We start from the raw sequence: 24,444 nt of genomic DNA, 5'->3' as shown, positions 1-24,444 counted from the left end.
TTTATATTCAAATTTTTTCAAAATTATTTGAGATTCAGACACTTGGTTAAATTATAGCATCAAACTATTCATCCACGCTCCTCGGTAAGGCGATTATGCAATGTAGGAAGAAAAAAATATTTGCTAAGGAAAAAAGCAAAAGCGCCGTAGCTGAGAAAAATCCACAAAATACAAATTAATTTTTATCTAAGATCCAGTTAAAAACCTACAAATACTGAAACTAAACACAACAGCGCACTAAAGGATCTGGAAAGATCTAGTTGAGCCATGGTGACGTCGATTTAAATGCCATGTTGCCATACCCCTGTTTCTAATATATCTCGATAACTGGCTTGCCGCCAATGCTTATGATCTCTTTTCCATTCATCTCTGCATGTGAAAGCTTTGCTCCTCAAGATGTCTGATAAAATGTTGGACTTCGTAGTACGCAACGGTGTGGAAAGCGTAGATAACGGGCTAAGTACATTTTTATTTACATCCGAATCAGTCGGAGAAGGGCATCCAGGTAAATAAATTAAAAATTCTAGCCTTTAATATGTTTTTTTATTTCTCTGTATGCCTTCTGTAACTCACGTGGTGATAAGTTATTTTTGCCGGTCTTCGGCATATAATACGATATGGATCTAAAATAGTTTGCAAGATTTATTGCTAATTTCATATTAGATTCCTATTAATTGTTTGATTCTTTTACATAAATGTATAAATTGTTTTGTAACGTCGATGCGCTTTGTTAATGTTAAGCCTGCCATTTATAGCGGGTGCTAAACAATTAGAGAGTATTTTTTATTTTAGCTGTATACAAATTTATATAAATTTCATCACATATTTGTGTATTTTATAGAAAAAAGTTACGAAGATTTAGTTTTTCAAAATAATTGTCTCACCAGTTTGTTTTTAAATCTTATTCAATAGATGAATAATCAATAAGTTCTGTATAAAATAATATTTTGATATTTGTTTTTTAGTGTAATGCTTACTTACTAAGCCTTAGTATTTAACTCACTATCTTAAGTGTATGATTTATATTGTAATTCTGTCCATAAATTACGTCATGCTATGGTTAACTGATTTTCTAATGTTCAAATATAGATTAAATTTTTTCTGTGTGTTGATATTAAATTCAAAATGTGTGCATGTAATCAGTTAGTTAATACTAATAAGTTTATATTTACTCAATATCTTAAAATATGCTCAATACATTTTTTGTGTCAGATGGTGCATTTGCCTATTAGAAAAATAAATGAGGACTAAAAGTCTTCATTTAAATTGTACAATGTATCATTTTCCTTAATATTTATTAAAAGTTTCTAATAGTCCAAACCAGTGTTTTAAATTGTTTTATTCACAATGATTGTATTGTATTCGAGTGTAATTGAATACTGTCCCTAAAACCAAATTTGCCCGAAACATTTTGTATTTTGCACAACAATCGCAATGATTTATGTTACCATGCTCTTGCATACTATGAAGAATTAATATCAAAGTTGTGATAAAAAAAATCTGTATCGTCATGTTCCATTATGTTAGCAGTTATTCAAAGTTTGAACAATTATTTAGCACTTAAAAATTATTCATTATTTTAAAAAGCAAACTAATATGCTGAATTGGTCTATTTTTGAAGATAAAAGATTATGTCTTTGTAGAGAACATTCACTAGAATTTTTCTCCGAAGTAATGTTACATATTATTGCTACTTAATTAAGCATTAATTTTGTAGCATTTTTTTTTAATCCAGTAGCAGTGTTGGGTTTTTGTTGTCACAAACTGGTTTTTGACATGACAGTGGTAAAAACAGTCAAAAATCTACTGCTTTCTTTCATTTATGGCGTATAAAGCGAACAATATATTATTTTCACATAATTGACTTTATAATGAATGTTGTAAATGATTGCTATTGATTTTGCAACTATATACATGCATTCTTATAGAAGGATATACCTTCATACAGAAATATTGTAATATACTTGTTGAAAATAGTGATACTTACTTTTATCATTATAGCTTGATTTGCAAAGGATTCAAAATTTTGCACTTCTTAATTGTTATTAATAAATTCATTAGCTAAAAAGAAGAATTTAAAATTTGGCATTTCTTAAATATTAGAAATAAGCTAAACAAAACTTTCAAAACTTTTAACTACTAACAAACTCTAAGTCAAGAATTACTGCTATTTCGTCAAGAAAAACTTTCATTCAGTTGAAAAAGCACATTAAATGAAAGTTAATTACAAACAGAATTACATGTTCAGTAGTCGAGGTCACTGTGCCGAAGCATATGATAGCAAGTGACTAATTTTGCGCATTTTTCATTGCCCAGTCGATTTCTTAGTTTAGTATGGCTGAGTCCTTCTACATTGCTATCGCAATGTTGCAAGGAAACTCTAAAAGAATTTCCCAGGCTTTTTCATGTCTCATTTCTGTGTAAAATATTGAAAGCAAAATTGATAAAAAAAAGTTTATTTTATGAGGCTTTCTTTTTATGTGTACATGTGTTTCTCAAAGCAGGATTTTATGAATGAAAGTAATCAATCTTAACATTTTTCAGTAACTTAATATGCCAAACAAAATGATGCTTGGAAATGTTGAAAATTTTGTTTAGTATCCTAATATTTTACTTCAAGTAGTATATTTTGATATAATCATGTTGGGAAAATGCAAGAATCTATTCTTAAATCTCTTTTAACACCTTTTTTTTAATTTTATTGCCCAAAAATGAATTAATTTTAAATTATAAGCAGTTAAAAAATAAAAATAGTTTTACCAAAACTATGGGTTTTTTGACATGACGGTAAAAACAGTCGTGTCAAAAACTTGCCAACCATGTCCAGTAGTTGATATATTATGTCTAAATCGTTATATAATAAAATATGATAGGCTGTTAAACAGTTGCAGCACATTTAGTAGTTATCTTATTAATATTAAAGTTTTTATATTATTGAAAAAAAATTTTAAAATGTCCAGTTAACCAAAGAGGATTAGGATAGATTTCCGTAGCGTGATCTGTGGCAAAATAATCTGTATTACTTCTGGACATCGACCCACAAGAAACTTTTTTTTTAAATATCACGGAAAGGGACCAACACGAAAGGTATAACTCGTAACCCCCCTGCGGAAAATGTCTACATGTTTTTTTTTTTTAATATCAAGTTTAAAAATCTATTTGGCATCTTGGCGATTGTGTTGGTGCAACAGATCGCAATATGGAAATATTCCCTAAGATTTAAAATAGCTGTTCTATGTCTGAAGAATATTAAAAATTTGTAATTGTACATTTATTTAAATCAGCTATAATTTAAATGTTTTTATCACACTAATGTTTTAGAATTAAGGGTAATTTTGTATTACAGATAAGTTATGTGACCAAATTAGTGATGCTATTCTCGATGCCCATTTGGAGAAAGATCCCAATGCCAAAGTTGCATGTGGTATGTATCTGTGTTACCTAAATGTATTTTTATTGATTAGATTTCTCATACCAATAAATCAAATATTTTAACCCAATATAATAATGGAATTAAAGAATTTTCACGTAACCTTTCTTTGTAACTTATTTATACAAATTGAAGAATTGTAATATTTGTAATTTTTATTTAAGAAACTGCGGCTAAAACTGGGATGGTCATGATTTTTGGAGAAATAACATCTAAAGCTCATGTAGACTACCAAAAGATTGTTCGTGAAACTGTAAAAAATATTGGATATGACAGTTGTACGAAAGGTTAGTTTATTCATAGTTTCTGATCTTTTTGTTTTCTTTATCTGAAATTGTAAGGTTACATTTCTTGATCAAAATTATTATTTTAAAATACAGGGATGTGATTCTTCCGCGGATCCGCTGATTTCAGATTTTTTCAGATTTTTCCATATCTTCCACTCTTTTTTCATAAATTTCCGCATGGAAAAATTTTTTATGCAGTAAATTATATTTTGTTTAAAATTTTTTTTCTTCCGGAGCGAAAGTATTGAAGCCCCCAATAAACCTTTCTTCACATGTCAATCTGCTGGCTGGGGTAAAAGTGGTTGACCTTGGTAAAACAATGCCGTCTCCTACTCCACTACTCTCTTATCTTTTCAAGGATAAAAGACTTTTTAAAATTTCCGACCATGTTCCAAAAACTTTTGGGGAGTCGAACGAACGATATAGTCGGACTTGCGACGAAGTAGCCTCTTGAGAAAATGATCTTCAGAAGAAAATGGGTAGAATTTCGGCATGTACGCCGTTGCCTTGACAACCGCTATAGATTGGAAAAAAGAAAAAAAGTCCTAAGCAGTTTCGTTTCGGCCGCTGATATTTGATTGGTTGATTTACAGAATTTTAAATATTAGGAACTGGGCCAGAATCTGCTAAAATTGCGATTCTTATTTAGATGATTTTTATGTAAATCATCGATTTTCGTATTTAACTGATTTAAAAGTTACTTGTTGAGATTCGTTTTTACACGATTTAAAAATCATTACTCGCAATTCCCATTCACGCAATTTAAAAATTCAATATCGCGATTTGTATTTAAGCGTTTTTAAAACCCAATATCGCGATTTGTATTTAAACGTTTTTAAAACCCAATATCGCGATTCATATTCCCGCTAGTTTAAAATCCAATGTCGCGATTCGTATTCATATATATTTTTAAATTTCAATATTGCGATTCGTTATCACGCGGTTGTAATATCAAACATCGATTTTCGTATTTATACGCGGTTTAANNNTATACATTCATACAGAAATATTGTAATATACTTATTGAAAATAGTGATACTTACTTTTATCATTATAGCTTGATTTGCAAAGGATTCAAAATTTTGCACTTCTTAATTGTTAGAAATAAACAAACAAACAAAAAAGCTTGGAACTATTAATAAATTCAGGAACTAAAATGAAGAATTTAAAATTTGGCATTTCTTAAATATTAGAAATAAGCTAAACAAAACTTCTAACTACTAACAAACTCTAAGTCAAGAATTACTGCTATTTTGTCAAGTTAAAAGCTTTTATTCAGTTGAAAAAGCACATTAAACAAAACTTAATTACAAACAAAATTATATATTCAGTAGTCGTGGTCACTGTGCCGAAGCATACAATAGCAAGTGACTAATTTTGCGCATTTTTCATTGCCCCGTCGATCATTGAGGATAATGATAACAAAAGGTTAGTGCAATGTTGCCAGGAAACTCTAAAAGAATTTCCCAGGCTTTTTCATGTCTCATTTCTGTGTAAAATATTGAAGAAAAAAAATGATAAGAAAAGTTTATTTTATGAGGCTTTCTTTTTACGTGTACATGTGCTTCTCAAAGCAAGATTTTATGAATGAAAGTAATCAATCTTGACATTCTTCAGTAATGTAATATGCCCAACAAAATGCTTGGAAATGTTGAAAATTTTGATTAGTATCCTAATATTTTACTTCAAATAGTATGTTTTGATATAATCATGTTGAGAAAATACAGGAATCTGTTCTTAAATATCTTTTAGCAACTTTGCTTTAAATTTTATTGCTAAAAAAAATGAATTTTAAATTATAAGCAGTTAAACTCAAATAAAAATACAGTTTTATCCAAACTATGGGTTTTTGACATGACGGTAATAACCGGTAAAAACCGTCATTTGTCAAAAACTTGCCAACCCTGCTCTTAATAAATATATATATTGTTCAAAGTATGTTTTGAAAAAATTACTTTCAGCTTCATAATATGAAGATAAAAATATGCAAATAACTCAAGTTAAAAATTTAAAAAAATTATTCTTACCAACCCTGTTCATAACTAATGTTTTCACATTTATAAAAATAGGTTTTGATTACAAGACTTGTAATGTTTTGGTTGCAATTGAACAACAAAGTCCAGATATTGCATCTGGAGTGCATTTAAATAAAACTGAAGATGAAATTGGAGCTGGTGATCAGGTAATATATGTTTCAGATAATAAATATTACACTGCCAATGCTATGATGAAAATCTTGTAACATTCCAACTTGTAGGTAGTCCTGCCAAATGGTTATAATGTCTAGCAATCTCATTATGAAATACTCTCTTTGGTTTATGAAAATGCAGATAATGTTTTAAACTTAGTATCTAAAAATAAATGATAGTGATCTAAAATAAAGTATTTTGCTAAGATCTTCTGAGTCATAAATGCCGGTTATTTTTAGCTATATATGATGTGTAAATATTACTTTCATATAATCCTACAGAATCTTCAACATTTACGAAACACAATTTTTTATTTAGTTAATTGTTAAACGATTGTTTCTTAAAACACAATTGTTGAATTTTTGCCTACTTCTGAGTTTTTTTAATGCAGCAGTAGTCCTAACGCGTTGGAACTGGAAATTTAAAAAAAAAATAAACAGCAAATGCAGATACTAAATTAGCGATGCAACATACAAATATTTGGTATTAGTCTATACTGCTGAACGCAGAATATTAATTTCGAACGAATAAAGGAAGAAGCGTCTACTGAAGACAAAATTTAGTTCGTTTACATCTGTCTTCCTCCCCCCCTTCCTGGGAAGGGTTTATTCAATTAATAAAACAATAATGAAGATAAACAAATTTGTGAAGGGTCCAATCAAAAGATAAATTATTTTGTGAAGGGTCTGTTTTTATGAAAAGATATTTTGAGAAGGGTCCGATAACGGACCCAAATTACTTCTAAACAGACCCCTGTATAGGGATTAGATTTCATTGAATAGTTTTTCAGCAGTTATGTAGGTAATATAACTGCTGATATATAGATATTTTAATTCAACATTTTAGAGTGCAGTGTTGGTTTTTTACTTTTCTTATCTATAGAAGATTTTTTCAACATTCGTATATTGGTACAACTGGGTATCAAAAAGGGAGAAAATTGTATATTTTTCTGAAAAATATTATGTGAAAAAGTATAAAAAGAATTTCAATCATTGTTTAGGTTATTTTACTCAGTCAGTTAACATTAATCATTGTTAGTGTATTATACTTTTTGTATGCTGGTTATAAAATCTTTAAAATTCAAAATAGCTTAAAAATTTCATATTTTAAAGTTAACAGAAGTTTAATATGTCTCGTAACATCTACTGAATTTTTTAGTTTCCATGTTGGCAAATATTTAATTAAGCATACTAAAGTTGGTTAATTGATAAAGTTTTTAATGTATTAATTTCACTATAGAATGTAAATTATTTTTGTTAGAAATAAAAATTTTAAATTTTATATGTGAATTTGAATGACAAGCTGAAATAATATGTATTTTTTGTAATATTTATTTTAAGGGTTTGATGTTTGGATATGCTACTGATGAGACAGAAGAGTGTATGCCTCTAACTGTTGTTCTTGCCCATAAATTGAATGCCAGACTTGCAGCTTTAAGAAAAGAGGGAGTTTTTTCATGGGCTGGACCAGATTCTAAAACTCAAGTAATGCTGCTTTTAATTATTAGTAGATATGTTTTAATTAATGTTGTAAATAGAATGGCTCACTGCTTAGTTTGAATGTTAGTTAAAATGAGAAATATTTATATATTATCAAAGAGTTCTAGTTTTCTTAAAGCATATATATAAATCAGGGTTCGAAGTTGTCCTATAAATTCTTGGGAGAAAAAGTGTTCTTAATTTTTAAAAATTTCGGTAAACATCCTGAAATTTTTGTAATATCCGAAATTTTTGTGGAATTGTTTAGTATGTATTATATGCAGAGTTTACAAAAACCAGTGTTTTTTTAATAAGGGAGAAAAAAATTCTAACCTGGGATAATTTTATTCAGTTTTTTTTTTTTTAAGGGTATTACATAGTTTTAAACATTGTTAGGTTTAATTTTTAATTCAAAAGAGAACAATTTTAGTTGAAAAGAACTTTCATAATTAAATAATGAATTATAATAAGAAAAATGGCTTTAATTTTGATGTAGTACAGTAGGGAACCGATTATCCGGAACGATCGGGACCATCGCTATTCCGGATAAATGATTTTTCCGGTTTTCTGAATCGCTACAAAAAGCCGTTTTTTTAATGTTAAACCCAACTAAAAAAAATTTTTTTTTTGGAAATAAACCCAACTAAAAAAAATTTTTTTTGGAAATAATCTTAAAAAGAAGAAAAAACGATGGAGTAATACACTAATGATTATTTCCAAAATGATGGTAAGGTAAACATCTTTCAAAAAAGAACGAAAAATCCTAAAATCTTATGAGGAAAAAAAAAAAATTTTTTTTAAATGGCGGGAAAATTTATCGAATTTCGTTCCGGTTTTTTTGGTTTTCCGGTTTTCTGATTTCCGGATAACGGGTTCTGCACTGTACCATCTTTTCATGCTGGTATTAATAAAAAGCTCCTAAATTAATTCCTTCTTTGTCTAAAAATAAATGCATGATATTGGGGTTAGAGAAATATGCTGTTTTATTTATTTGTTTTTAAATATATGGTATAGTTTCCTTTTCTCTTTTGTTAAATAATGTAAGACTTGCAGACCAACTAACTACACTGTTTATTTTACAATTTTCTTAATAGTTTTTTGGCAGTAGATTGCGTAAGGATGTCCTTTTGACTGCTTTTTATTTCAATTAGAAAAACGATGTTTAATATGACACAATTTCTTAGAATTTGGCAACTTTTTGTATGACATATAATTTTTTTTTATTGTTAATATTTACTAATAACTTGTTATACAGTGGAACCCCGATTTTACGTTGTACGTTTCACTGTATAACTGTAAATAATATTGAAAATTAATTTTAAACAAATTTCTTTATGCATTAGTTATTCTTTCACATTCCAGTTATTTTGACTGCTTTTGGGCAATATAGGTATATACTAAGTTAGTCTTTCTAGTGTTGAATTGCTATTTAAACTATGTATTTAAAATTAGTTTTGCTGTGAGTTCAATAATTAATAATCTGAATAAAATAATTAAACATGTTGTGATAACAATCCCTCACTATAAAATATAAAGAGCTACACTACACTGCTCCCACCAGACTGCCGGTAGCGTGTGTAGAGACTTGAAAAGATGATTTGATCATTTTTTCGGCTTTTCCCCATGGATTTTCAAATTTGATATTTTTAATACAATATTGTTAGAACTTGCTAATTGACTACACTCTTTGAAACTCTGAATTCACAGCGATTTTATCTCACTTTTATGGCGTTTTGCCATAATTTTTACGGAAGTTATTAATCCTTTTTCACGTGGTTTTTCACCCCTTTACGACACAGCAACATTGTCACAGAATGTTGCTGAGTTCTTGCAGAAAGATTCTTCCTTTGGGGAGTAAAAAATTTGGTTTTCTTTTCTGTAGAAATTTTTGTTCTATTCTCTTTTTTTCATGCTGTTATTCCTATTGATATGTTCATAGCTTTTAAAATCCTATACTTTTATTGCAATGTTATTGATTACAACTTAATCTCGAAATAAAAACACTAATTTATGTGCACCGTTTTGAAGAGTCTGATATGTGTAATTTCCCCGGTAGTTACTGCTACGGATTTCATGATTTTTATATATATATATTTAATGTGATTATGATTTACAAAATGCGAAAAAGGTATCTTACAGAAAAAAGTTTTTCGGCTGTTATTTATCATTTTATTAGCCCTTTTCATGTGATTTTTTTTAAATACCAATATTTTTAATATGGTGCTATTACGACGCTCGAAATATTTCGATATCATTTCCAGTTGTCAGGTAATGTTAGGTCGCTTGTGTGGATTTTCTAATAATGAAGTATCGACACGAACTTTCCAGAAAACCTAATCCGCAGTTATTTATACTTTTTTTTTCCGACTTCTGCTTGGTCGCTCGTGTGGATTTTCTAATAATGAAGTATCGACACGAACTTTCCAGAAAACCTAATCTGCAGTTATTTATACTTTTTTTCAGACTTCTGCATCTAGTTTTTATATTTAATTCCCAATATCCTTATAAGATTTAATGTGACATTTAAATTTCGAATTTCAGTTATCACTTTTTATGGGGTGGTCGATTCCATCTTAATTGACATTGTTTCTGGTAATTTCCATTTGTTTCTTATTCTGATAATTTTTATAGGATATCATTACAACAGGGGATTTTTTTTTTTTCCAATTTGCAGAGTTACTTTTTGACATTCTTATTATCTTTCTTATTCATTTAGAGCGATTCTACAGTACTTCTTTTCTAAATGTTCTTTTGATTTAATATTGCTTATACACATTTATGCTTTTAGGTCACTTGTGAATATAGTTTCAAACGAGGAGCTGCTATTCCTGTCAGAGTCCACACAGTTGTTGTATCTACGCAGCACATGAAAGAGGTTTCATTGGATTTAGTACGTAGTGAGGTTATGGATAAAGTGATAAGACACTGCATTCCTGCTGAGTATCTGGATGAAAAGACAATTTATCATATTAATCCATGTGGTGAATTCATAATGGGTGGACCAATGGTGAGTGCTGCTTTGTCTATTGTTATTTGCTAATTGCATACACATCCATGTCCTTCATTTCACATACAGTACACATTTTCATTCTTAATTGTGAATTCACTATAAAAAGACAATTCAGACATAGCAGATCTTATTTTCTAGTGATATTTTACCCTTCCCTTTGAGCATGTGCTTCATACAATACAAATTTTCATTCTTAATTGTGAATTAACTATAAAAAGACAATTCAGAAATAGCAGATCTTATTTTCTAGTGATATTTTACCCTTCCCCCTTGGCGCATGTGCTTCCGTGTGATTCTTCTGCTAATTTGCCGAATTTCACCAATCTTTAAGACTGTTGATTCACAGACTTTTGCAATTTAACAATTTCTATTTTCTATCAAATTTTTCAAGGGGTTCCATTTGTCTGGAATTTAAATTTTGTTGTTTACAGAAAAGCTCATTTACACATCTATTCCGCCCTTTCCAGCACCCTCTTTTTTTTCACAATTAATAATGACCTTTTTTTTATCCGGATTTGTTAGAGAAAAGAGCAATATCAGATGCACTTAGAGATAAAAATATCCATAACTTTGGCAAAAATTAATGACTTACTGAGACAAACACAAAAGTATATAGAATTTATTATCTGAAAAGTACTTCCATAGTGACCAACAAACATTTGAAAGATTGCTCACTAGAGAGAATCTTTTCTTCTATATTTAAATTAGTTGGAATTTTGTTGCAAATTCTGATTTGTATCAGACAATTTATTTAATCAATTTGATATATTTATCTCCTGCTTTATTTGGCTACAATTAGATCAATTAATGTTTAATATAATATTAAGACGTAGGAATTGCGAATCTCTCAATTCAGTACTCACTGTTCAACACTCTCTATGCCATCGTAAATCCGTGTCTCATTTTCCTTTTCTTCTATTCAATTGCAGTTAATGCAAAATTTGAATTATGCTTTAGAGTAATCACTTTTTGTTTTTAGTATTTCTCATTTTTCACTTCTGTTACATTATGCAAAAGTCAACTTGTGCATTTATTAGTAGCTTTTTAGAACTACATCTCCACTATTTTCGGGGGTGTAGACTTTCTTTTGGTTATTGATGACGATATCTGTGGTTTTTTTTAAATGCGGATATTTTCATATAATTTTATTAAGAAACATTCTAATAGCACACTCAAATATATACTTATGGAACTGCTCAAGTTGTGCATCCATGCTGCGTGTTGATTATTGTATTGACAAAACAGGCTCTACCATAGACTAAGTCTGCCTTAATAATAGGAAGAAAAAAGGTAGGCATTACCCTATCTAATATAAAATGAGTAGTAGATCAAAGAATTCTCAATATCATTTCGGGATAACTATATTGCTGGTTTTCTTTATGTGAAGAAATCAACTTTCGGCATGCATATTGTGCTGTTTGCAGAATGACTTTTCTGTTATCTTTCGGCAGAAGAAATTACATTAAAAACACATGAATTCAGATAAACATCAACGACAAGCGTTATCTAATTATTTTTCAAGTTTGTTGGTTGAGAAACAAAAATCTGTAATGAATGCATTGCTGAACTATAATTCACTGATTTTCTGGTTGCACTCAATATTCCGATTGCAGCCCCTGATCACACTGGAAGATTGTTTTAAAAAATGTTTCCAGGTAACAAAAATAGCCAAGAAATATGACTGGAAAAACTAAGGCTAAAGCTATAATTAGCCTGTTAGTATCAGAAAAAAATGAAAGATATATGAATTTAGCTACTAGTCAGTGGTTGAAGTGTTTTATGTTTCATCTTATTATATTGCTTAAAAATTCTTCATATGTGCATGTTATTATTTATTTAATTTTTACTGTTGCGATTTTAAACATACAGTGTTTTCATCTCAGAAAAAAAAATGGGTGAGAATTTCTCACCCTTTCTCAAAAACAGACTTAAAAAAAAAAAACATTTCTTTAATTATAATGCATTTTTGACATCTTCTAATTTTTAAAGCATTGAATATTTTAGCTGCATCATCATATGGAAAATGTTCTACATCTACTTTTTCATCAGCTATTCTCATTAGGTTGCTCAAATGCGTATTTGTTTCTTTTTGATCGTTTCTACCCACATGTTATGACGATATAAATGGACTGTAAATTTAACGATTGGTTTTAATAAAGTGCGTTCACCATAGAACAAACGAAACAATTTGAAATAACGATATATTTTTAATATCGAAATTATTTATTGAGGAGGATGCTCACTATAGCGCATCCTCTACGAAACGAACGAAGCAATTAAAAAAAACACAAACATTAAGAAGCGCTCGCCAATTGGCGAACTATCATGGCGACATAACACATTTTGGTACATGACATTTAACACCACATCTGTTTCATTTTCATTTGTCCGTTTCGGAGTAGAAGATATTGCCTTTACAAGGTATTTGCCCATCTTACATTAACGAGCAAAAAATTTGAACGTCTTACATGAAGAAACCTTATCTACGGTAAACACGTGGTACATGAAGAAACCTTATCTACGGTAAACACGTGGTTGCAGAGAAATGCGTTCTGAAAGAGGTTCCGTGGTTCGGAAGGTGGTTAGGTGGCGTGGTTCTGTTGTTCTTAAAGGTTCTGAACAATACTGTTAAATAGGGAAGCTGGATAATGGGGCAGATGTTGAAAATAATAAAAGATCCAGGAAGAAAAGTGAAACGTATTTTATTCTAGATGGCTGGCGCAAATGAGAAATTTTTTTCAAGATACGAAAAATTCGCGAATTTCTCGTGGTAATCATTTTTTAATGCGAGAATGTAAAAAAATATGCCAGATTCTCGCGCTGTAGTGAAAACACTGACATAATAAGGATTTTTTTTTATAATAAGTGCAGCTTTTCTACTTTTTGTTGCAGCTCCTACATTTGTGTTTATTTTTAAATATTTCAGTTAACAGGTGGGCTGAAAAGTTCGTAGGCTAACATAGAAAAAAAAAATTGATAAAATTTCATTTTATTATTCAATATAGTTTCCTTCAAGAGTGATACAACAATTATAGCGGTCATATAATTTTTCGATACCATTTTTATAGTACGATTTGTCTTTAGCTTCAAAATAGGGCTTAGTTTCGGTGACTACTTCTTCATCGACGCTAAATTTCCTTCCAGCGAGCATTCTCTTGAGGTCTGAGAACAGGAAAACCAGCAGGGGACCAGATCTGGAGAATACCATGGATGCGGAAGCAATTCGAAGATCGTAGTTCAAACGATTTCGTAGTTCAAACGCTCCAATAACGCTATGTAATAGTTGATGTTGATGGTTGTTCCTTTTTCAAAATAGTCAATGAATATTAAACCATGAGCATTCCAAAATACTGATGCCATAACTTTGCCTGCTGACTTTTGCATCCTTCCAAGCTTTGTAGTTGGTTCTTCTCGTGCAGTTCACTCGCTGACGGTCGATTGGGCTTTGGTGTGAAATTATGGAGCCATGTTTCACCCATTGTCATATATCGACACATAAATTCAGATTTATTACGACTAAACAGCTTCAAACACAGCTCAGAATCATCAATTCGTTGTTGTTTTTGGTCAATTGTGAGCTCGTGCGGCACCCACTTTGCCTAGAGCTTTCTCATACCCAAATATTCATTCACGATATGTCTAACACTTTCCTTTGATATCTCAAGAGTCTCAGATATTTTGATCAACTGCACTTTACGGTAATCTAAAATTATTTTGTGGACTTTTTTGATATTTTCGTCGCTAACAGCCTCTTTGGGGCGTCCACAGTGCGCATCTTCGTAGGTATTCATTTCGCCTCGTTTAAACTTAGCAAACCACTTCTCAATGGTTGATTTTCCTGGTTCAGAGTTCGAATAATGTTTCTCAAGCCAAGCCTTGGCTTCAAGAGTATTTTTTTCACTAGAAAGCAATGCTTTATAAACACGCGAAATTCCTTTTTATCCATTGTTTTTAAACTAACAAAAGTTGCTTCACTAAAAATACTATATCTCACAAACTGTTAGTCCGACAGCTGTCAAATTTATACATGTGTCTTTCGAAGGTTAGAACTAACTAAAAATCATATGTTTTTAATAATAGTAGCCCCATCAATGTGTCAGCCTACGAACTTTTCAGCCCAACTGTTAAGTTTTATTTCTAGAAACGCTTTTAAATATTATTTTTAGTAGCTTTTTACATTAAGTGTTGCTACTAATTGTAGTTTAAAAAGTGCAGCTTTTAGGAGTGCTCCTCCTGACACTCGTGTCGCGACGTGGTGGGTACTATGGTTACAAGAAAAAGCTGCTTCGTATATGGGTGAGCAGTTTTGTCTTAATCTTGGACCCCCATTAGAAATGTGCTCTCCCTTGTTACCATAGTAGCAGACGGCCCCAGGCTTTTACTCTGGATTAGTTCTCCTCAAAGCCGCAGTCTCTTTAGAGAGCAAATCAGGTTTGAGAAAGGAACTTTGCTGTACAGAGTTTGTATTTAAATTAAGAAAAATATGCCGAAGTATTACTTATGCTTTCTCTTTTCCTTTGTGTTTTTAGGGTGATGCTGGCCTTACTGGTCGAAAAATCATCGTAGATACATATGGCGGTTGGGGTGCACATGGTGGTGGTGCATTTTCTGGCAAAGATCCCACTAAAGTTGATAGATCTGCTGCTTATGCTGCTAGATGGGTTGCCAAGTCATTAGTAAAAGCTGGTCTCTGCAGACGTTGTCTTGTTCAGGTAATTCTTTGTTTTTACCTCATATTTTTAATCAATATTGTCCAGTATTTTTTTAGTTGGCACAGAGTTCTGTTTTAAGTCAGTTTCAGATGTTATTATCAGGTGTTACCATCTTTGCAAAATAGATAAATATCCAATAATATTAATTTTCTTAAAATAAGTATCTTTAGTATTTTTTTTCTAGTGGATTATCTCTCAAGTTTATAACCTTATATAAGTTTGCTCTGTACTAACTCTATTTATTCTAAAAATGACCAAGAATTTAAATACTATTTAATATCAAAATAAAAATCTTGACTCATCTGGAGCATTGTCAATGACTATGGTTGGTGGTGGTCCTACATGCCAGTGATTCTTATTTCACAGTGGTCTAGGGTTGGAACATTTAGTGGACCACCAATGATTTCGAATGCTGCAAGATGTCTTCCCTTTGTTGAAAAATAAATTATGAGTCATTTATTACTAAAAGGAAGGAAAAGCTTATTGAAATAAATGCTGCAAAGTTCACATTTTTTATTGATCTGCTATAATGCCAGTAAGAAAAGTATAAGTAGGAAATGAGCTTTTGCAATCGTAACATTAATCGATGAACAAAGGGATAAGCTTACAGCTCACGTGCTCGGGTATAATAAACATTGATAACATTTATTGCATGTGGTAACCGAAGCGATTAGGCAAATTATAAGTTTATTGCTACTTTTTCCGATATTGTGTGTTCAAAAACACTTTTTTATGCTCATAATTTATTGCCAGTCCATCAAATCTTTGAAAATTTTTTAACTTTATAGATAAGTGTAAAAAATCCCATAATCTAAATACCTTTAACATATATGTACCCTAAATGTTTCTTGAGAAATTATAAAAAATGCCAAAAACTTAGTGCTCATAAATGGTTTGTTGGATGGTGTATGTATGAAAAGCTTTAAACAATGGGAGGAAAAATATAAATGTGCAAAAGGCACCAATGAAAGGTAGTAAAATACGATTTTACTGGGCATTCGTTCCCTCTCTATATTTTCCCCTTAGAAATGCATAACATTTCCGGAAGAGTTAACTGACGAAAAATTTTTTTCATTTATTTAAATGATAAGGGGGGTAGCTTTCGTTTCGATATAGAGTTGGATGAAAAAAAGCTTTATGAAAAAAAATTTAGTTTCGACTATTGAGAAAATAAAATCAGAATGTTAAAATTTTTACATCACCTGATGAATATTTTTTACTGTTATTAGGGTTGGCATGGTATTTATCCTTTTTACTATAGTTATTACGGTCTTGGAAAAAACCTGTTTTTTCCCATAGCTTTTACATTGTCAGAAATGATTTTCATTGTTTCTTCCATTTCTTTTGAGCATCATCAAAAGAGGCCTACACTTAAAGCACTATTTAACAATAATTTAGAACATTGTTAAAATATTCTAAACATTAAAGTACAATATGTGATCCTTTTAAGAGTTTGTGTTCTAGAAGTTTTTGAGAATAATTTTTTTTTCCTCCGTCCCCTATTTTGCATAGTATAACTTCTTAAAAATAATTAAATAATATTTACCCTAAATAAATATATATATATATATATTTTTAAATTTTATTGTATATTTTAACACAGTATAAGATATACCAAATGTTATTATACTCTTTAAAAATTGGGTAAATTATTTTAAGTATAATGTGAGTTTTAAATATTTAAAGTACTATTTATTAAAACCCTTTAGGTAGTATTTTAGCTTATAGAATTATAACTTTTTAATTGGTTTTCCTTCATGAAGACTACCTCTGCGTTAAAATCATGCTTATTCCGAGTTGACTCTATTTGTAATCTTTTTGTCCAATATATTATCGATGCATATTATCACCAGCTGAATACCTATTCTTCATTGGGATGGAATAAACTAACAATCAATATAGCAGTGCTGAATAACCCTACAAAATCCTGCAATAGTTAAAAGGCAGATACCAACACAAGGAATAATGCCAAGATAATACCATTTTTCAATTTATTATAAATCACGTAATTTTCTTCTGTAATCCATACGCTACTGAGATATGTTGCAAAAGAATCTAACAAGAACTCAGGGTAAGTGATTAAGAAAGTTGACAAGCATGATACAGAGTCATTTAAATGTAAGAATACCGAAAGACTCATATGTAGATACGAATATGCTTCCCCATAGGCAGAATATTTTCAAATGTTCTGCAACAGGACTTATTAATTTATACAAATGTTCTGCAAGCATTTCACAGCTAAAAAGAGTCAATGTTGCATTAAAATACTATATTTTCATTTATTAAAATACAGAATCATACATAGATACACTACATTATTTTTTAAAGCAAGCAAACATTCTTGATTTGTTACTTTTTCAATCAGTTTTGAAGTACAAAATTTTGTTAATGACGATGATGAATTAGTAATAAAATACCTGTGATATCAAGAACAGAACATTAAAATAAAGGGAGATCACTGATAAATGTGTTGAAATTTGTGCAGGGTGTCAAATGTTCCTCTTCTAAAGCAACATCATTCCAGGGAAACAACAAATGGTTTTATTCAAGATACAAATTGTTCTGCAGGACTTCGTTTGTTCTGCAACGTACGTCACAGTTTTAGGCACTTTCTGCTTCTGGGTATACTTCTATAATGCAATTGAAGGCAACACATATTTTAAAAATTATGATTTCTTCTGAGATATGGCAGAATACGGAAAGAATGAAATTTATATTAGTGAACGAGGCCTACTCGACTAAACTATAATTTGATTCCATTGCGAAAGAAAGCATTTTGTTTGGATGGTGTGTTTTTGTGTTTGATCTGGTAACTTAAACTGATTAACATATTGAAGGTTAAACTTTGTAAAAATCCAGTTCAGTTCCAGTGAAATCAAATTTTAAATACTAATACACAATGTTTTTTTTTTAAATTCAATTTAGTTTATTAGACACTTATAAGTATGTATATGCTGTATCAATAAAGGTGTGGCTTACAATAATATATAGTGTAATAATTCGTAAGTAAGATTTTAAAGTTCGATTTATCGTTATTTTCTTATTGGTAATCTTATGCATTTATCAATTTCCTAATTTTTTAAGAGAAAATTTTTGTCACGCCTAGTTTTGAAAATGCTAATTATACAATTAATATTTAGAAGATAGCTTACAGATCACTAGTCCAATGGTTTAGTTATGTGCTCATTATCCAATAATTTTTAATGTAGAAATAATAGTGCATCATCTAAAAATAAAGAAATCCTCTCAGTTATAAATATTTTTTAAAAATCACTACCTATCAAGATATGAAGATGATATTCCGGGTTCTCATATCATTCTTCCTGGTCTAATAACTTGAAGCAGAGAATAGGATTATTCTGCAGATCTGATTTTTTAAAATCAAGCATAAATTTTCATATTCATGTAATTTAAAAAGCTTGCATCTCAATTCATATTCTTGCAAATTTGAAATTGATTGCCAAGATTCATATTCACTCGTTTCAATGTTGTGATTCTTATTCATGCAATTGTGGTATCAAACATCCTTATTTTTACGAAATTTAACTACTCATTGAGATTTGTATTCCCACGAGCTAAAAATTATGCATCCTGATTCAGTGTTATGATTTAGAAATTTAATATCTCAATGTGTATTTTTGCATTTTTAAAATCCAATGGCACGATTCACATTCATGTGATTTTTTTTTCCTTGGTAGGTTAAGTATTTCCTTAAATTAGTTACTATAAAGTTGTGATAATCTTCATAAGTAAGTAATTTAATAATAAATATTAGTTTTAAAAAATTTTGTTTCACAATCATCCCTGACCATAAACATGGGTTAATAGTATTTACCATGTTTTTCCCATGGTTTTTACTGATAAATATCTAGTTTTTATCATGTCTTGGTAAAACCCAAACCCTGCTTTATAAAACCTATTCATTTCTTCGCGAGAAGGGTGAAAATATTAAATTTTCGCATAAGTCTCAATGTAGCCAAGTGTAAAAGGGAAATAATTCTAATATTGTGTTCTAGCTATTTCTGCCCTAATTTTATTTTTTAATTATCCATTATACAGTAGTGTATAAAATCTAAACCAATTTATGAAATAAATTCCCTATCACAATTCTTTGGTTTGCAGCTTTAACTCTTTTGTTATTCAAAATATGTAGTTCATGATGTTCAATTTTTCAGCTCTCTTATGCTATTGGAATTGCTGAACCTTTATCAATAACTGTTTTATCATATGGAACTTCAGAGAAAACTCAAAAAGAGTTGTTAGAAATTGTTATGAAGAATTTTGATTTGAGGCCTGGCATGATCATCAAGTATGTGGCCTTTTTTTTTAAATAAATTATTACATTTTCATTTATTTTATGTCTATTATGCCTTAAAAGTTAGCTTTTTCTCTGTTAAATTAGTGAGTGGCTCTTATTGCGTTTATAAAGCTGCATCAGAAACTACGGGTCAGAAAAAGAACCTAAAAGTCAAGGATAATATTTTTTAAAAAATGCAATTTGAATACAAAAAATTTGCATTTTGTGGCCAAACCTTAAATTATTTAATAAACCTATAACTTTAAGAACCTTTTGAACCTTGTAAATAACCATTGCATACAAGATTCGTAATTTTTAATCAGTTTTTTTTCTTTCTTTCTTTCTTAGAGCTTTAATTAAAATAAATCATAATGTCAGGGTTGCCACTGGCAGCTAAAATGCGACTGTTTGCAACTATTTTCGGCCTGAGGCGACTATGGCAGCTTTTTTTGCCTGAAGAGTATTAAAAAGCATCTATTTTCAGGAAAAGGGGCCTATGGGGAGACTTTTCTGTAATCCTAACCATGTTTTAAGCATAAATCAGGGTTCCCAAGGTACTTAGAAACTGCTTAACTTTTATTTTGGAAAATAAAGGCCATTAATAGTACTTAACTTTGGTACAAGGTTTTTAAAAGTGCTTAATTTTTCAGCATCACTATAGTTGATAGGAACAATTTTTCAGTTCAATGTTTTAAAACAAAAAGTCATTATTCTATCACCTAGAATTAGACCATGCACTGAGACTAAAGCATTTTAGAGAGACAAGCAAGGAGAAGAAAGCATGCCCTTTTATTAATATATTGGTTCTTTCATTAATATATTTCTTTAATAAATTTCTTTATTTACTCTTTTTTTAATATATGAAAAAAATTGCAAATTTTAATTTCTGCACCTAATTTTACAATTCAATTTCAATGAAATTATTAAAAAGGAAATACAGATAAGTTTCTTAGATGTTGTTAATCCTTAACAATCTGAAAATGTTTTTTAAAAAAGCCGAACCTGGGTTTGCAAAAATTGTCTGGACCTACTTTGGCGAGCCCTGCTAAATAATAAAATTTTATCAGTAACCTGCATTACAATAAAATTGTTTTTTATTAGTTTTTTATTTAATTTTTTTAAGAAAGTTAAGTAATTAGCTTTGTCACTAGTTATGTATACAGGGTGATTCTAAAAAGATGAGCAAAATTTTAGGAAGTGATAGTACACACCCAAGCAAACAATTTTTATCAGAATGCCTGGTCAAAAACAAAACGCTAAGGTACTGGTGCATTTGGGAAGTTGTTTGGTGCAAACGTGAAAGCTCCATTCCTATTGCGAGTTACTGCGCTGCGTTACTTGTCACCAAGCTTTCGGCCGCTGCAGGGATAGTTCGTGATATGCCTGGTGCGTTTCAGAATGTTAACCTATCTTTTCTTCGCCGTTGTACTGCGTGCATAGCCGCTCCCGGCCACTGTTTTGAACTGAACACTTATTGTAATCACGTGCCATTAAGTTTGCTTTTATCACTTAACTTCATCGTTCTTTGTGTGTTTTGCCTCATATAAGAATATAAACTTTGACTCCCTCTAGCGGTTTTGCCTTTTTGTTTTCGACTATGCATTCTTTGATAAAAATTGTTTGATTGGGTGTGTACTATCTCTTCCTAAAATTTTGCCCATCTTTTTAGAATAACCCGGTTTTTATTCATTTATTCGATGATAAACAATCATTCTATTATTAAGGTCCTGAATTCTTCAAAAAAGTTCCTTAATTTTTTCAAGAAAAATTCCTTGAAAGTGCTTAATTTTTGCTTTTTTAAAAAAGTGGGAACCTTGTAAATTAGAATGACAACCTGCAGACTGCGGGGAGCACAATAAATTCTCTTTAAAAAAATTTGAAAAATTAATGTTCTCAACTTGCACAGATTCCATTGTAAGTCTATTTTGTTTCTCAATCGCCTTGCTACAAAGTTGCATGATTTTAAACAGTCTAATTTCTAATAAAATATTACGATGCGTGAATTTAGAATTTGAGTAATCACTTTCCACACTATATATATATATATTTTCTAAATCAGTTATTGATAAAAAGGGAAGATTTTTGAGGCAAAATGTTTTTACTTTTTTGTCTGACATTTTATTACATTAAAATTTAGTGCTGGAACACTTAACGTTTATTTAAAAAAGTATCATATTTGCCCCCAACTTGACTAAGTGGATCATGATCTATGACAATTAAGTCATTTAATAAAATTTTAGTAACATTACTGAAAATTTTTTCGTATTTAGGCAACTATTTTGCACATTTTTTTTCTGTTGCAACCTTGTAATGTATTTAAGTACATTAACTGCTGGCTGTCAAATACTTCAACATATGTCATCTTAGTTTAGCCATTTATTTATTTTTTTAATGTTATGTTAATTTCCTTTAAAAATTGTACATACTTTGAGCTTCAGAAATATATTTGTAACACGTATTTGTTTGAAAAGCAAATTAAAATCTCTCAATGCTTCAAAATATTTTCAAATTCTTGTGAGTTACGGATCGTAACAAAATAAATAGTAACAATTAATGGATTTTGTATTTAAAAAATTTTATATTGAAATTAAGATTTTTTTAAATATTTTTTAGAGAGCTTGACTTAAAGAAACCGATCTATCTCAAGACAAGTGCTTATGGACATTTTGGCCGTGAAGAGTTTCCATGGGAAAATCCCAAACCTTTAATCTTTTGACGTAAACATTAATATTTTGTGTATGTGTCTAGTTCAGGCGAACCACAGTAGATATGTCAATATTCTTCATGGATTTAAGGTTACCTGTAAATAAATTTATGCCTTATCTGTTTGAATAATGACTATCTGCTGCAAATGTGCTTAACAAGCTCATTATTAATCAGATTGTAAAAATATAAGATGAAAACTGGATCAAAATCGGCATTTTCTAGCCCCAAAAGCCCACCAATTTTTTTGTCATCTTTTTATCTCAATATCAATAATTTTTTTTTTTTTACATATTTTTCAAATTATAGATTTTTCTTGATTAAGACACGACATATGATTAAGTTTGAATAAAGTATTAAAAAGAAAAACCATTTTAGTATTTGTTTTTAGCTGTGATATTTTCTTGGATAACTGTGCAGTGTGTGCTAATCAAAGAATTCTGGAAACACTGCATGTTTTTATCCTTGTGATTTTGATCCATTAACTTTTCGTCTTCTATAATCGATGCACATTTGTCTTGTGTTTATGAAAATTCCAGTGGAAAAGAGCACTTTTTTTAAACACTCGGGTTCGCTTACATCTCTCTTCTATTCATATTTAAGTATTTCATTTCTATATGAAATTTAATAACCAATGCAATTCTTGTGTTCAGTATAAAACAGTAGGAGCTTCTATGTTTTAATATTAATAATGACTTTGCACACATAGTCAAACTTCTATCTAATCTGTGATGCCATTGTAAAGAGAGTAAGCATAAAAAGTACACAAACACTTGACTTTTATTATGAATTTTTTTTAAAAAAATGAAATGTTTCAAAAATAATTTGTGTTTTTTTGACTTAATGATTTGGTTTTTACAATCAATATTTGTTTTCAATGTTATTTGTCTTGCTTCATATGTTTCTTTAGTGAATACAAAGTATGTTTGAGACTGCTTTGGGTTAATTAAGGGAATTGATATGTATCCAAACATCAATCTCTTTTGATCTTTTTTTATACTGTTTATCTTACTTTATCTTCAAGACTGTACAGTTTCACTCATTGTTTTATGTCATCATGAACTATTTGCGACATTGGAATGGAGATATATCTTGACATGCATTCAATTGTTGAAAAAGTACTTGCATTTTTATGAATATGAAATAAAAACGAATTGCGAATCATGTGCTTGACTTTTTCATTTATAATCCAGCATTTTCGTCGAAGCAACAATACTTCTCTAGCCTCACCCAATCAATTCAGAATTGCTTGAAATTTCTTTTTTCCTTCTGGCTTTATTAGTTGAATAAGTAGATAGAAATCTTAATATGCTATATATGCAGGAATTATATTTTAAGTAGGAACCCTTTTGTAATGGAATAAGAAGGACTTTACTTATGAAAGTAAATTGTATCGCAAAACTGAAATATGAACATTTATTTAGAAATTCCTTAACTTACAGTACAGAACCCGTTATCCGGAAATCAGTAAACCGGAACGAAATTTGATAAATTTTCCCTCCATTTTTATTAAAAAAAATGTTTTTTTCCTCATAAGATTTTAGGATTTTTCTTTCTTTTTTAAAAGATGTTTACCTTACCATCATTTTGGAAATAATCATTAGTGTATTACTTCGTTTTTTTCAAGATTATTTCCAAATATTTTTTTTTAGTTGGGTTTAACAATAAAAAAACTACTTTTTGTAGCGATTCAGAAAACCGGAAAAATCAATTATCCGGAATAGCGATGGTCCCGATCGTTCCGGATAATCAGTTCCCTACAGTAGTTACAAATCTGATGGTGCTAAGTTTAGGCTATATGGTGGATGGTCCAGTATTTCCTATTCATGACAATAGGCTGTTGAAAAAAAGCCTGCATCATTTACACACATTTCCATCATTCATTACACTACCATATACTTCGACAAGCTGTCTGAATTCTCGGGATATTTGCATTTAAAGACCAAAAGCCTGAACGCAGTTTACAATGAGCGGATTTACTGATTAACATGGTGACTGGCTAGACCGTATAACTATGCAGCCAACACCAGTCGAGGCTAGCCAAGAGTTATCTATCTTGAACTTGCGTCACTTGGCAGACTGTTCAATCTGCCTTCATACTAAGGTGTTAAATTAAAAAGTTTATTCTCTGGTCATAACAATCAAGAACCAGTCGATAGGATTCTTTACGTATAGAAAAACCTTTTAGATTTCAAAAACCAATGGCTTTATAGAGTTATAGAAATTATTTGGGGTTTAAGATAATCCAGATTTTAAATTTTATAAATTCAAGTTACTTCCCTTTTTGCTGAACTACCAATGTGCAGTTAGAAAAATAGATCTGAAAATTCAACTGTTT

At 30.1% G+C, this 24,444-nt stretch overlaps 1 protein-coding gene across 1 annotated transcript; it reads left to right on the top strand.

Annotated features, from left to right (window-relative positions):
* The first annotated feature begins 218 nt into the window (after window positions 1-218).
* LOC107443451 (S-adenosylmethionine Synthetase) lies at window positions 219-23,270 on the top strand. The gene is made up of 9 exons (XM_016057310.3): window positions 219-505; window positions 3,347-3,424; window positions 3,595-3,717; window positions 5,787-5,899; window positions 7,247-7,390; window positions 10,173-10,391; window positions 14,924-15,106; window positions 19,282-19,415; window positions 22,017-23,270. Exons 1-9 carry the CDS (start codon window positions 397-399, stop codon window positions 22,117-22,119), a joined length of 1,206 nt encoding a protein of 401 aa, XP_015912796.1. The 5' UTR covers window positions 219-396; the 3' UTR covers window positions 22,120-23,270.
* The last annotated feature ends 1,174 nt before the right edge of the window (window positions 23,271-24,444 follow it).

Source organism: Parasteatoda tepidariorum, chromosome 1, assembly GCF_043381705.1.
Source record: "Parasteatoda tepidariorum isolate YZ-2023 chromosome 1, CAS_Ptep_4.0, whole genome shotgun sequence".
NCBI classification, from domain to species: Eukaryota; Metazoa; Arthropoda; class Arachnida; order Araneae; family Theridiidae; genus Parasteatoda; species Parasteatoda tepidariorum.
Note: the sequence above shows the minus strand (reverse complement) of the source record. Positions and strands in the feature narration are given on the sequence as shown.

Coding starts and splice junctions, on each gene's coding strand:
- LOC107443451 (XM_016057310.3), top strand. CDS start 397: ATGTCTGATAAAATGTTGGACTTCGTAGTACGCAACGGTGTGGAAAGC. Junction 5,900..7,246: donor AAATTGGAGCTGGTGATCAG/GTAATATATGTT, acceptor ATTTATTTTAAG/GGTTTGATGTTTGGATATGC. Junction 7,391..10,172: donor GACCAGATTCTAAAACTCAA/GTAATGCTGCTT, acceptor TTATGCTTTTAG/GTCACTTGTGAATATAGTTT.